This window comes from Heliangelus exortis, chromosome Z, assembly GCF_036169615.1.
Source record: "Heliangelus exortis chromosome Z, bHelExo1.hap1, whole genome shotgun sequence".
Classification (NCBI taxonomy): Eukaryota; Metazoa; Chordata; class Aves; order Apodiformes; family Trochilidae; genus Heliangelus; species Heliangelus exortis.
The window spans coordinates 15,778,352-15,790,890 of NC_092454.1; the positions used below are offsets into that span (position 1 = coordinate 15,778,352).

Consider the following 12,539-nt stretch of genomic DNA (forward strand, 5'->3'; position numbering starts at 1 on the left):
ATGAGAGCAAATGAAGATTCTGAGAAGTCTTGAAAAAATCAGAAGACTTCCCTTGGGTAAACAATTGTCAAAAGTAGACTTATACAGCATTACTAATCATTTAAAGACCACAAATTAGCTAGTAAAATAAAGATATTAAAAATATTGAGTGTTCTTTCATCACTTCAGTTCCAACCTATGCTGTGATCTCTAGTGATATACATAGACTACATTACTAGAAAGAGGATGAAAAGCTTGCATTAATGTGAAAAAGGAAGTTGAGATTCTCAATCACTGGTTTTAGGATACTGAGGCTTTAAGAAAAACATCATTATACATGGGCATCACTTTTTAATATGCCAGTGTTTCCATAAAGCAAATCTCATTCTTTAAGGTTTACAACTATTAAGAATTAAATGCCTCAGGTTATCGTTGTTGAATCACTCAACTTTTTTCCTGTGGTCAGAAATGTGAATTCTTTTGATTTAGCAGCAGTTCTATATTCTTAACTTAATAAGTGGCAACTACTCACGATTTAGAGTAGAATGTGATCCCAGATCCATCTTTTCATTACAGATGCACAACTGAAGTTTGCATGAGAGCAGCTGTGTTTTGTTGTGAACCCAATTTCTCCTTTCCAATGTAGACACCTAAAACAATAATTAAAAAAAAAAATCTTTCAGGCACTTAAGTCCAAAATTACCATCTATACCAAATGCTACTTACAATAGCTAACCACTTTACACAATGCCTGAAACACTGCTTAGAATGTATCTGGCCTGAGTAACTGAAGTCCTATCAATTATTTCAATCCTCTGAAACCAAATAGTAGAAAAACTGACATATCTAAGAACAACATAATCCTAAGTACCTAGTGGCTTGATTAAAACTTTCACAAAATGCAGTTATGATGACCTATAGATATGTACCTGCTTTGTCCTAAGTGTGTTACCTAGCAGTCCAAAACTTAATTTGGAAGAAATGCTGCGGTGCCTGCAGGGCCTGCAGCTGAGAAACCACATCCTCCAACTTTGTCACTACTCAGAACTTTTAAGTGTCCTTTTTCTTTCCGTGCTGACATCTTTCTAATCAGGAAAACAGAGGGAAGTGGTTCTAGATTTTAAAACTTACGTTACTAGTAACTGGAATTATGTTGATTGCCTATCATACTGATCATACTGTTGCAAGAGCTAATGGTTATTGAGCCCAAAGCACATGTATTAGCACATAGGCCCTAACTCTAAACTGAAGACTTCTCACAATTTACAAGTAGTGTAGTCTCCTGGATATCTAGTAGTAGGTATCCTATTAATTACTCTCAGAGATTCATGTTTGCAGTCCTAACTTCACTTCTAGTCATAATACATCAGTAGTGAAGGCTGGAAGCTGTGTGAAACCTCCAACATCACATATTTTACATAATCAGTTACACAGATGTAAATGAATAACAAAGGCAAACTCATACCTGTAAACTACAGATCATGTGAAATAAGGCAACATATACAGGCAGCAGACTACGTGGCAAGCTGTTGTCTGTAAATTTGTCTCTTCAAGAGTGCGTTCTCTTTATCGATTCATATATTATTTACACAGTTCCCAGAGTTCCTCTTTTTCCTGTTACCCTCCCGTTTTGCGTCTACCACTCTAAATCCGACACGAACACCAGGCCATGGCTTTATTACACATTTTAAGAAATAACGACAATAATAAAGCCAATACCAGTAATAAAGAAGATACCACCTACACGCCGCGAAACAACCACGTTTCAGGAAGCCTCTTCGCAAGCCGATTGTGCCGACCTTGGCCTCACTCGCCCCGGTCGCTGCCGGCCCTCCACGGCTGAGGAACGAAGGCGACTGCGGAGTGCTGGTGCCCGCCTGCTGCCAGGCCCCCACACCCGAGGGCTCCCCCAACGGCCAGGAAGACTCCAGCCCTGCCCGCGGTACCTCCACTTCCCTCGGGAAACGCCAGCCCAGGCCGGCAGCAGCAGGAGGGGCGGGGCGGGGCGGGAGAAGCCTCCCCTTCCGGCAGTAACCGCGCGGCCCGCCCTTCTCCGAGCGCGGGCACCGGAGGCGCGGGCACCGGAGGCGCCTCTCCCCTCAAGCGCTTCCCCCTCCCCCGCTTCCAGACGGGAGCAGGGACACTGCGTGACGCCACGGCTCCCAGTTCTTCCGGGTTGGCGGGCAGGGCCCGCGCCCCCTGGCCCCGCCCCACCCCGCCCTCCGCCCCGCCCCCGGGGCAGCCGCGCCGCCTCGCGCCGGGATCAGTCAGTGCCGCGGCGGGGCCGGCGGCGGGAGGGCAGGTGGGTGCGGTGGCCCTGGGGAAGGGCAAGGGGAAGGGGGATGGGAACGGGGGTGGGGGTGGGGGTGGAGGTGGGGAGGGGAGGGGAGAGATAGGGAGAGATGGGGAGAGGTGGGGTGGGGAGGGGAGGGGAGGGGAGGGGTGGGGTGGGGTGGGGTGGGGTGGGGTGGGGAGGGGGTTTGCTGGGTCAGGGGTGCCACCGCCGAGGATTTCACCCGGTGTGGGCGGGGAGCGGCCGTTGTCGAGAAGAAGGTTGCCCCGCCGGCGTAGCGCTCGGGAGCGGCGGGAAGGAAAGGCGGGAGTGAAGGCGGACTCTGAGAGGAGGAATGCAGGGAGAAGGCAGGTGGCGCGGGAAGCGGCCCCCGGAGCCCTGCAGGGAGGGGCGCGGGGAGGTCGCAGGCGCCATGGCCTCCGGCGTGGGCCTCCGGGCGCTGTGGCAGTGGGGGGCGGCGGGACCGGACAGCGAAGGAGCAGCCCCCTGCCCAAGGTCAGTCAGTGGCCGCGGGCTATCAAATAGCTGCGTGAATGTAGCGGGACTCCTGCCTTGTGGGGCGGGCCGGCGGGTGGCGGTGCGCCGCCGTCCTGAGCACCGACGGGGCGGGAGAGGACGGGACGGCGCGTTAGTGCCCGGCGGCGGCGGTATTTCGGTTCCTCAGCCTCTTTACCTCTGTTGGCGGTCAACTGGCAGCCGGGCGGCCCGGTTTGTCCCACCCCTAGTGCCTACTCTGGTATGTCTCCCGAGCGCCCGGGAGATGCTGTCCCACGCTGGCTGGACTTCGGGTTGTTTGCCTGATTGCCTTCCATTGCGGGAAGGTTTCACGTGTTGGAGTTGTTTGTGTAGAACAACGGTGTGAAGGGAATACGGTGTTGAGTCAGAGAAATACGATTTGTAATGTCAGTCCTCCCATGGGCTTGTTACTTTGGCTTGTTACCTGTCTTACTCAGATTGAGAAAAAGAAAAAGATTTTCTTTTTTAGCTAAAAAGAAAAGATGTACAGAAATGATTGCCTTGTAACCACTGGCGGTTGTCTGAACTAAAGCTACTGAGTTTACATACCTTCTCTCTAGCAGCAGTAATAATTCCTGTGTTTTTTTTCTTTGTGCATCAGGAATTCCATACGTGGCAAGGAGTCTGCTGTGAGGCCTGGGCAAAATGGCGAGCCTTCTGCGTTTTGCTGTTAGTGGTTGCTCAACTCCTGTTTTTGGCAATGTGTTACCACCTAAACTGCGTTCTGCTAAGATGCCTTATTTGCAGATGTTTAGAACCCAGCAGATGCTCATGTCTCAGGCAGCTCCAAAGCCAGGTAAATTCATTATCTTGCTGTAAATAATATCTTATTTTAAGACATGAAGATAACTTGAGTTTTTCTTTCAGATGTGTGTTAGTACCGGAAGGAGTTAAACACGCTGAAATCATGTCAACACCATACATGAGTCAATCTGTTGCAGTACAATTTTATACAGGTTTTAAAGCGCTTATGCAGTAGGTGTTTGTGTTTATTATGAATAATTTGGATGCAAATAGTTTTTATGAGCAGAGATTCAGAAGTCCCAGTGGCACTTGCTTGGCATACTGACCTCGCCTGAGGGAAGTATTTAAACAAATGCTTTACTTATTTAAACCCTTACTTCTTGTGGCAGTGCAACTCTTTGCGTCCAGGGGAAAAAATACAGCCCTTAGTAAGAGAGCATCTGCAAGCTTTTCTATTTATAGATGTCATTACCCCATCTGAGAAGTCTCTTTGTCTTTGGTCAGTAAACTTTTATGATACACCTTCTGATCTCCATCTCTACTTGTAGGGTTTGTTAGTATATTTGCACTAATTATATTGTTGTGCAGATAGTATTAAAGTAGATTCAGGAGGGAAAAAAAAGGAGGGGAGAAAGGGAGCATCTCTTTTCTAGTTTGTGATGTGATCCTGGTTTGTGAAAATTAGAACTGACATTTTTCTGCTCTTTCTTTTGCTGTGCACAGCCTTGCAGCTAGAAGACTGAAGAACTTATAAAACTGGTTTAATGGTGGTATTTCCCATTATCTTGAATGGGTCATGTCTCCTGGAAGTAATTTAGAGATCCTGCTGCAGTGCTGATACAGGGTCTTCTCAGTCCGTGACAGATTAATATGGAGAGTTAAACTGATTGTACATGTGGTTCTCTGTTTTTCCAAACATGCACAGTAGGTATCTGCATTAGTGGTGCTGTTTGTGAATAGAAGTGTCCAATTGTGAAAACACAGGACATATGATTAGACTGTGTAACTCTGAGGAGCCTTTGTTGCATGGAATTTATGACAATGCTAACAACGGTTGGTACATTTTGGGGTCCTTTAAATCAATGACCTAGTGTTTTGGAGCTTCTGAGGAAACATGATGAGAGGAAGAGTTGACTGGAGGACTCCTGGTAATCTGTGTTGCATGGCTTTTTCTAGAGTTGCATGGGGTGAAACCTGAGCTTCTTTGCTCTAACTTACAGCCCAGGGATCTGGCATCTTGTCAGAACTGAGCAGGTAATAGTTTTGCCATCCCCTGAATTAGTGATGCTTCTCATGTTTTTTCCCCCCCCGTATTAAATTTCTGAATGAAAGAGGCATTTTTGTGTCTTGATATGGCATATTGTCGCTTTGTTGAGTGTGTTAACCTGGGACATAGGAAACTAGGTCCAAAGTTCTTTCTCAGATGTCCCAGGTAAGTGCCCTTGTTCATGTTGGAATTTGGAATCGATCTTTGTGTTTGACTTTTACCACATATTTGATCCTGAAACTGAAATATCTCTTCAGTTTTAGTAAGATCAGTATGCTTGCCTCTGTGTGTGTGTGTGAGTGTGTGTGCATTTTCTTATTTCTGTAAATCACTTCTCAGAACTTTTTCCACAAGGACAGGGAATTTTGATTAGCATCATGTATTTAAACATTCAGATCTGTCATGTGGAAGCTCTTGTTTAAGGGTGAGTAGTACTGGTGCAATGAAGTTGCTTAATTCTGAGAACTATAAGTTTGATAAGTCTTTTAGTTCATAATTAAGCTGTCTTATAGTTCCTTTTAGTAATCTGAAATTTGGCATTAATTAGAAGAAAAATCAAGGATAAAACAGCCTAGGGCGTATTACTTTTCAAGGGTTCTTGAATCAGAATTTAAGAGCATGTAAAATAGCTACATTTTATTCTTCCAGAAATTATATTGGATTATAGTGACAGTAAAATCACTGTAATATGAAGGACTAGTTCTCTGAAATGGCTAGTGTACAGTAATTATTCTTAAGCCTGTAGTTATTATTTCCTTTCTCTCAGATTAGTTTTCCTTTAGTCCAGGTTGTTGTGTGCAAGAATAACTGTTGCTTGAGGTGTGAAGAGATCTGTAGTCAGTTGAAAAGTAACCTTGGAAGATGGATACTTTGCTTACTAGTATTTATTTTGCTACTATTTTCTTTGTTACATAGAAACATAGAAATTTTCTACAGGAGTACACAAATATTCCTGTAACCTGTTTGAAATAGTCACTAGCACCAGATGCTGCAGAAACAGAGGCAGAACTTTCTCAAGTCTGGGGAAAAATGCTTACTGAGTGACCAGCTCTGAGGTTTCCAGTATAATTCCAGATTGCTTTGTTGTACAACACTGTGGCTTTTACTCATCTTGGGATTTTTAATATCCCTTTTATGCTTCTTTCTTATTTCCTGGTGTGTGTGTGGTTTTTTTTTTTTTTTTTTGTTTGTTTGTTTTGTTTTCTTTCTAAATTTAAACCTCTAACAGTTTATTGTCAGTTCTTTAGATAACCTGTACATTGCTTATAAACCATAGACATTCTCCTTTAATTTCACTGGGGTTTTTTGTATCTCCTTGCTTGTGTTAGAAGAAGGGTCAGGTGTATGATTAATCTTCTGTACCATATTTTTTTTCTTTTTGCCAACATCATATTGCTGTGCTTCAGATTATGTCCTCATCTTCAGAACAGGTGAGATGATTTGTTTAAAGCTGGTGTTAGAGTAACTTAGAAATTAGTCAGGTTATATATCTTCTTTTTTCCACATCCAACAACATACGGCATACTGTCAGAACTTCTCCTTTCTCTATGTCAGTCTCATATTTGTTGGTACTATTTCACTATAGACTGCTTCCTCAAATCAGTTTAAGGATGTTAAAAACCTCTATTTTTCTCTATTTCTCTATGTAAAATGTTCTGAATTTTCTTGATACATTTAACTTAGGAGCTTCTTTAAACACTGAGTTTCTTAGATGGGAGTTAAATGGACAATATCCTTTTTATAGTTAATCATTTTATTTCTGAAGCTTGTACATGTAGACTATATACTTACTTTGTTCACTTTGAGTCTGTGCTTTAATATGTCTTTGTTACACAGATGAGATTGTGTTAAGCGGATGAGTAACAGTGACTTCTTTCAAGTTTTTCTTCATTCTAGTTTATGTACATTCCATACTAGAATTCTAGAATCCTTTTGTTGTAGATTCTCTGTATCAAAAAAGTACTGTCTGTATCTTCCTCAGTGAACAGTACATTCAAAATCTTATTGTGACTCAAAAAAGTACACAAGGTATGCGTGTGTCATCGGTCTGGTTTTGGAAAATGTTCTTCATGTTATGAAGCAGTAAATTAGTTACATATTCAAGGCAGTTCTTAACGAGATTATCTGATGCGGAGGTTTAGAAAGGCAACTTGGAAGCTTCACACTCATGCTGTTTTAAAACCATGGCAAGGATAGCCAATATGATTTCTCAAAATGAAACCTGAATCAAAATCCTAAATTTATAATTCTAGATTTCAGCCTTTCAAAACTAATGACTTCAATGAAGTTGCAGAGTTCAACAAGCCAAATCCGTGACCATACTATAGCTACTTTCAAACATCTGTTTATCATATCCTGTCCTGAAGTTTTAACATAGGCCTTTGCTTTGCAGTTGGAGGAGGGTGTAGTCCTCTTCATTGGTCTCTGATCATTCTGCTCACTGAAAATATGGTGCAGATATGAAAAGGTTTTACCTATTTTTGTTGTATGCAAGATACAACAATGTGAAAGGAAGAAGAGAGGAAACTCATATGGTGTGTAGTGAGTGCGTATTCTTACCCCATTCCTCACAGCCATTTGGTCTCCTACTTCGGTACCACACACAAAAGCAAGTGAACAAAACCCAGAAGCACTAATGTAATTTGAATCTTAGGGGCCGAAAAAAAAATCTATTATTTGTTGCTTGAGAGGTTTATTAGCTTTAGCCAAGTGTTTTTGTACCTTTGGATTTGCAACCACCCTTCTGTTTCCTGTGTGCTGTTGTTTATCCATTTCTTCCTCTGCATTTCTGTGTTGCAGAAACCTCCAAAAAGAGAGATGGGGAATGTAGCACTCCAGTTCTTATTTTCTTAGCTTTGAGTGTTCTGTTCTAGAGCTACTTACTTTCATTGTGATTGATCTCTGTTATTCTAACAAATGTCAGTCTTCTTGGTATAATTTCTGCTTCTAAAAGACAAGATAACTTATTTTCACTGGGTTGATTTAGAGAAAATCAGAAGCTAGACTTTTTTTGTGTAGTAATCAGAAGAGAAAGTTCTCCAAGTGTCAAGGATGATTGGCATGAGTGGCATCAACTGTAGCTTACAGTTGGTTAGTACTGATGTGATAAGGGTGCCCTGAGTTGTACAGTGATGCTTAGATATGGTGTATACCAATGAAGCAAAATCTTTGCAAAGTCTGTTGTTTTAGGTATGCATATGCCTGCTGTGATTTCATGCTCCTTTAAACATGTTTTAATGAATTTGACTTTTGGCTTGTAATCTAAAGTTTTTTAATGTTCTCCAGCATACAAAATATCAAAACACCTGGAGTTTGTTAGTTTAATTTCAAAGAGAAAGCTAAAGTTAAACATAATTAGAAGCAGTGCACTTCTGTGGTCATCTTATTATGCCTTCCTGTTGGATATGGTCATTGATTTTTTGTCTTTTTTTTTTAATGGTTATTAGGTGACTGACTTATACAGTTCTTACCAACTCTGTATTGTTTTTTCAGAAGTTGATAGTGTCTTGAAAATTGCTAATCTGAAACTTTAAGCACCTTACACTCCCAGTTGTGCATCACAGACACTTTTGGACTTAAAATATCAAAATAATTGAGCTCCTCAATGCTGTTATAGTGTGTTTTATTCTTTGTTTTGCTTATTTCTATATTAAAAGATAACAGAGAAAAACAGTGGCCTTCCTAAAGTGTGCAACAGATTACTAGTCTGGTAGAATTTTTGCAGCACAATATGTGGTATTGTTTGCTCAATTAGAAGCACATTTGTAATTTAAAACTAGCCTTCCTCCATACCCCTTTTATTTGTTTTTGTGGTATGGTTTTTTTTTTTGGTTTTTTTTTTTTTTTTTTTTTTTTTTTTTTTTGTTTTTTTTTTTTTTTTTTGTTTCTTATTTGATTTTTGTTTTTTGTTTGGTTTGGCTTTTTTCTGAGTCTTTAATATGAATGACTGCTCATATCTAAATGTCAATATCCAGGTTTCAGGTTTAAAATATGGGTACACATCAGTGAAAAGCTGGTGCAGAACTGGATGTGTGCTGGACTGCATGCTCTGTGGTGAAATTGAAGCAATGTGGGAATTTGATATGTGATTATTCTTCCTGAGTCTGTGTATTTGTAAATAACATATTTAAGCACTTGAGTGTATTAGAGAACTTTAGCTCTCAGATTGGACTGGAAGCCTACAAATTGTACTTGAATAACGTGTAATATTTATAATTGAAACCTTGGGCTAAAATTGATAAATGACAGCTTTAGCAATTTCCTGGTGTTATTTATTAAAGCTTTGAACAAGTTAAGACAAGGGCATTGAAAAGAAGTATAGCTGAACGAACTAGTAGATGCACATTCCATTATTCTTCAAGAACTCCTGAGTTCACAATTTTTATTTCTGTAATGACTCTGAGTATTTCGACACTGTAGCTGTGCCTTTCAGTGTATGCAAGTTACATTCATTATTAGTGAGCGGAGACACCTATAATTTGATAGACATCTAAAGCATGGTCAGTTAAATTAAATTCTGCTGTTGAAGCTTATTTGTTTACTTCACAGTAAAGTCAAAGTGACTGCAGGGGGATTGAAATTTTCTTATTCCAGGTAGAATGTGTTACTGCCAGACCAGTGTGTATTGTAGAAGTCAGAGTGCAAATTACAGTCAGAACTATATAAATAATGTAGACATGAGCTGCACCAAACATTTGTTAATGCTTGTGTGCCTGATTGTGCTGACCTTCTGGCTTCTGAGAGAACGGGGATCTTTAGAAAGATGGTGTATTTTAAGGCAATGTAAATTTAACTGCTAGGAAATACTGTCTGCTTACTCTTCCCTCAGCAGGAAGAAGTGTTATGTGTGAGGTGTCTGTACAACATTGCTCTTAGTACCAATTAATTAATAATTAGTTCAACTAACACTCATTTATCTGCTACTCTTACAGGTATTCCTTATAAACAGCTGACTGTAGGTGTCCCCAAGGAGATATTTGAGAATGAGAAGAGAGTGGCTCTATCACCAGCTGGAGTTCAATCCTTGGTTAAACAAGGCTTCAATGTTGTGGTTGAATATGGTGCTGGAGAAGCTTCCAAATTTTCTGATGACCATTACAGACAAGCTGGAGCAAAGATCCAGGGAACCAAAGAAGTTCTGGCATCTGATTTGATTGTTAAAGTAATTATTTTATTAATTTGTTACATTCATTTTGGAGAAACAGGGAATTTTTTTTTTTTTTGATTGTCTGCTGAAAGTTCAGTTAGTAAGCTCATTCAAATTAATATAAGTTCCAATTTCAGTTTTAATATGTTTTTTTGTTCTTTTAACAGCTCAAATGTGCACCTACAGTAGTAAACTACTAAATGGCAGCATTGAAAAAATTTTTATGAAGTTTTTAACTTCCCTGGAGGAGTTGTCCTTTTTATAGAACAAGATGGGCTAGTTTGGACTCTGATCAGAAGAGGAGATCTCTGCTTTAAGAACCTTTCAGTCCAAAATTAGTCACAGATAGCTCAAGTTACTCTTGGAAAAGGGAGTTGCTTGGAATTTTGAACATACAGGTTTCTAACTTTTCTCAGTCAGACATCCAACAAATGCACAGCAGCAGTGTGTTTCAAAAATGTTAGTAACTGAATGAGTTGTAGCTGGGAAGAGGAGTGAAAGTGAAGTTTCTGGAGAGGTATTAAGTTGTGCAGAATCCTGAGGTTAAAAAGAGAAATACTTGAAACTTGTTGTTAAGGTTTCTTTTAACTGCTGTATTTGAAGTTGTCCTGTCAGGATTGAGCACACAGGTTGATTGTGTTCTGATTTATTTCCTCTGTTTGATTTGGAAACTTCTCTTTCCTCAGGTGAGGGCTCCTATACATAATTCAGCTCTAGGTGTACACGAGGCAGATCTTTTTAAGACGTCGGCTACCCTGATTAGTTTTATCTACCCTGCACAAAACCCAGACCTCCTCAAAAAACTCGCAGAAAAAAAAACTACTGTCCTGGCTATGGATCAGGTTCCACGGATCACCATTGCTCAGGGTTATGATGCACTTAGCTCCATGGCCAACATTGCTGGGTATGAATCTTAGTACTTTATTTTCTTTTTTCTCATTGGCTTCAGTAAGCGTAGCTGGATTAAAAGCTATGTACTTTGGTATTAGGTATGTCTCAACCAGTTCTAGATCTCTGTTTTCATACAGATGTTTCAAGCAGGCTGATGCTGTTGGAGGTTCCAAACCACTTAAGTTTCTTGCAATCAGCTTTGTAGCAGATCATAGCAAGGCTTTTGGAAATAAACAAAATTGAAAGCAGTTCTAATCTGTATACTGCCTTTTAAATCTGCAGTAGTTGAGAGCATATTCAAAGACACCCAAGACACCTTGAACCCTGATTGTCTGTCATTGGGATCTGATCTTGGGAGCTAATCTAAGCAACATTCAGTGTGAATGCTTTGCAGAGGCAGATATAAACAAAAGACCAAATATTCTCAGACATCTTTATCCTTTGCAACTTGTATTATTATGTTCGTCATTGCCTTTTTATTTTTTTTTTTAATTGGATAATATTGGTTAGGCATAATAAGCCTTGGAGAAGGCTGACAAATTCTGTGAACAGCCTCAGTATACATCCATGTGCATGTTTGCTTACTTCTCTCTGTTTTCATTGTTCGTAGTTTTACTAAAGTACAAACATTAACAATGTATTTAAAGGTATCCAAGCTACAAGCTGTATTGAGAGTGATAGCTAATTTTACAACATACAAACCTCCATATGTCCCTGCTAGAGGCAGGAAAGAGAGTGGAACAGGGCTGTTGAACCCCAACACTGTTAGTAAAAGTACAAGAAAATGGTACATCTCTGCTGATGTTAACTTGTCATTCAGCCACCCAAAGCAGACTGGGCAAAAGAAGTAGCAAGGTTAAGCTGTTTGCCACAAGCCATATAGCTCTGCAGAGACAGCATCACAGGATCATTTTGAATGTGTCTAAGTGACTTTACTGCAAAGTTACTGTGAGTTTTTCATTTGCTTGTTCATGATTCATTTCCTAACAAGCTTTAGGTTACAGCCTTTGAAGGTAGTGTCGAATACTGCAGAGTTAACTTTTGATAAGCTGTATATTTATTTTTCAGGTAAAATTTTGAGAGTGTGAATCATTGTGGTCATCAAGTATGTAGCAGTCCAAAAATTCTATCTGAGAATGCATTTCGTGCTTAAAAAAAAAAACCCAACAAAATCAATAAAACAAAAAACCAAAACAAGAAATCCAGACAAAGACAATTAAACCGGTGCTCAACAGTAAAATATTAAACTGGCTTTATCTAATGCATGCTATGATCAGATGTTCATCCTTTCAGTTCCTGCCATGAGTGGAATTATACTGAGACTTGGAAAATAGTGATAAATATTTGTCTTTATTTGGCAGTTACAAGGCTGTGGTACTGGCAGCAAATCACTTTGGTCGATTTTTCACGGGTCAGATCACAGCTGCTGGTAAAGTTCCTCCGGCAAAGGTATGTGCAGTTAGAAAAAGACTGTGGCAGAATAATATTTGAGCTCCTGACCACTGCTACAAATGTGTTAGAAGGCTTTTTTTCCTGCCTTGAGGCTAATTCTAGAGACTTTAGAAATGCCTGTACTTATGTACCACATTTTATTCACTACCTGTAGTAATATTTTTTCTTTTATTGAGTAATTTGAGTCTTACTTGAGTTTGTGTAGTTTTAAAAATCAGACCAGCTATACAAGGATAGGTTTTGGGTTTTTT

General features: G+C 40.2%; 2 protein-coding genes across 16 annotated transcripts in view; one reads left to right on the forward strand and one right to left on the reverse strand.

Moving 5' to 3' along the window:
- The window catches only part of PAIP1 (poly(A) binding protein interacting protein 1), a 28,424-nt gene extending 26,293 nt beyond the window's left edge, over window positions 1-2,131 (reverse strand). For 3 of the 9 annotated variants that reach the window (XM_071731647.1, XM_071731645.1, XM_071731646.1), the window contains exon 1: window positions 512-629. Coding sequence is in view for 6 of the 9 variants with exons in the window: in XM_071731643.1 (XP_071587744.1) it covers window positions 512-542 (31 nt within the window). In the remaining 3 variants the exon portion in view is untranslated. Of the gene's footprint in view, window positions 1-511; window positions 630-1,698 lie in introns of those variants that run through there. The other 6 variants (XM_071731642.1, XM_071731638.1, XM_071731644.1 and 3 more) reach the window with 4 other exon arrangements.
- A 78-nt stretch (window positions 2,132-2,209) lies between these two features.
- NNT (nicotinamide nucleotide transhydrogenase) overlaps window positions 2,210-12,539 on the forward strand; it is a 43,096-nt gene continuing 32,766 nt past the window's right edge. Inside the window, exons 1-6 of one of the 7 annotated variants that reach the window (XM_071731634.1) lie at window positions 2,745-2,767; window positions 3,390-3,584; window positions 6,206-6,229; window positions 9,731-9,960; window positions 10,632-10,849; window positions 12,198-12,285. In XM_071731634.1, coding sequence (XP_071587735.1) covers window positions 3,434-3,584; window positions 6,206-6,229; window positions 9,731-9,960; window positions 10,632-10,849; window positions 12,198-12,285 — 711 coding nt within the window. In that variant the 5' untranslated portion in view covers window positions 2,745-2,767; window positions 3,390-3,433. Of the gene's footprint in view, window positions 2,282-2,744; window positions 2,768-2,859; window positions 3,145-3,389; window positions 3,585-4,320; window positions 4,457-5,130; window positions 5,224-6,205; window positions 6,230-9,730; window positions 9,961-10,631; window positions 10,850-12,197; window positions 12,286-12,539 lie in introns of those variants that run through there. The other 6 variants (XM_071731627.1, XM_071731631.1, XM_071731628.1 and 3 more) reach the window with 6 other exon arrangements.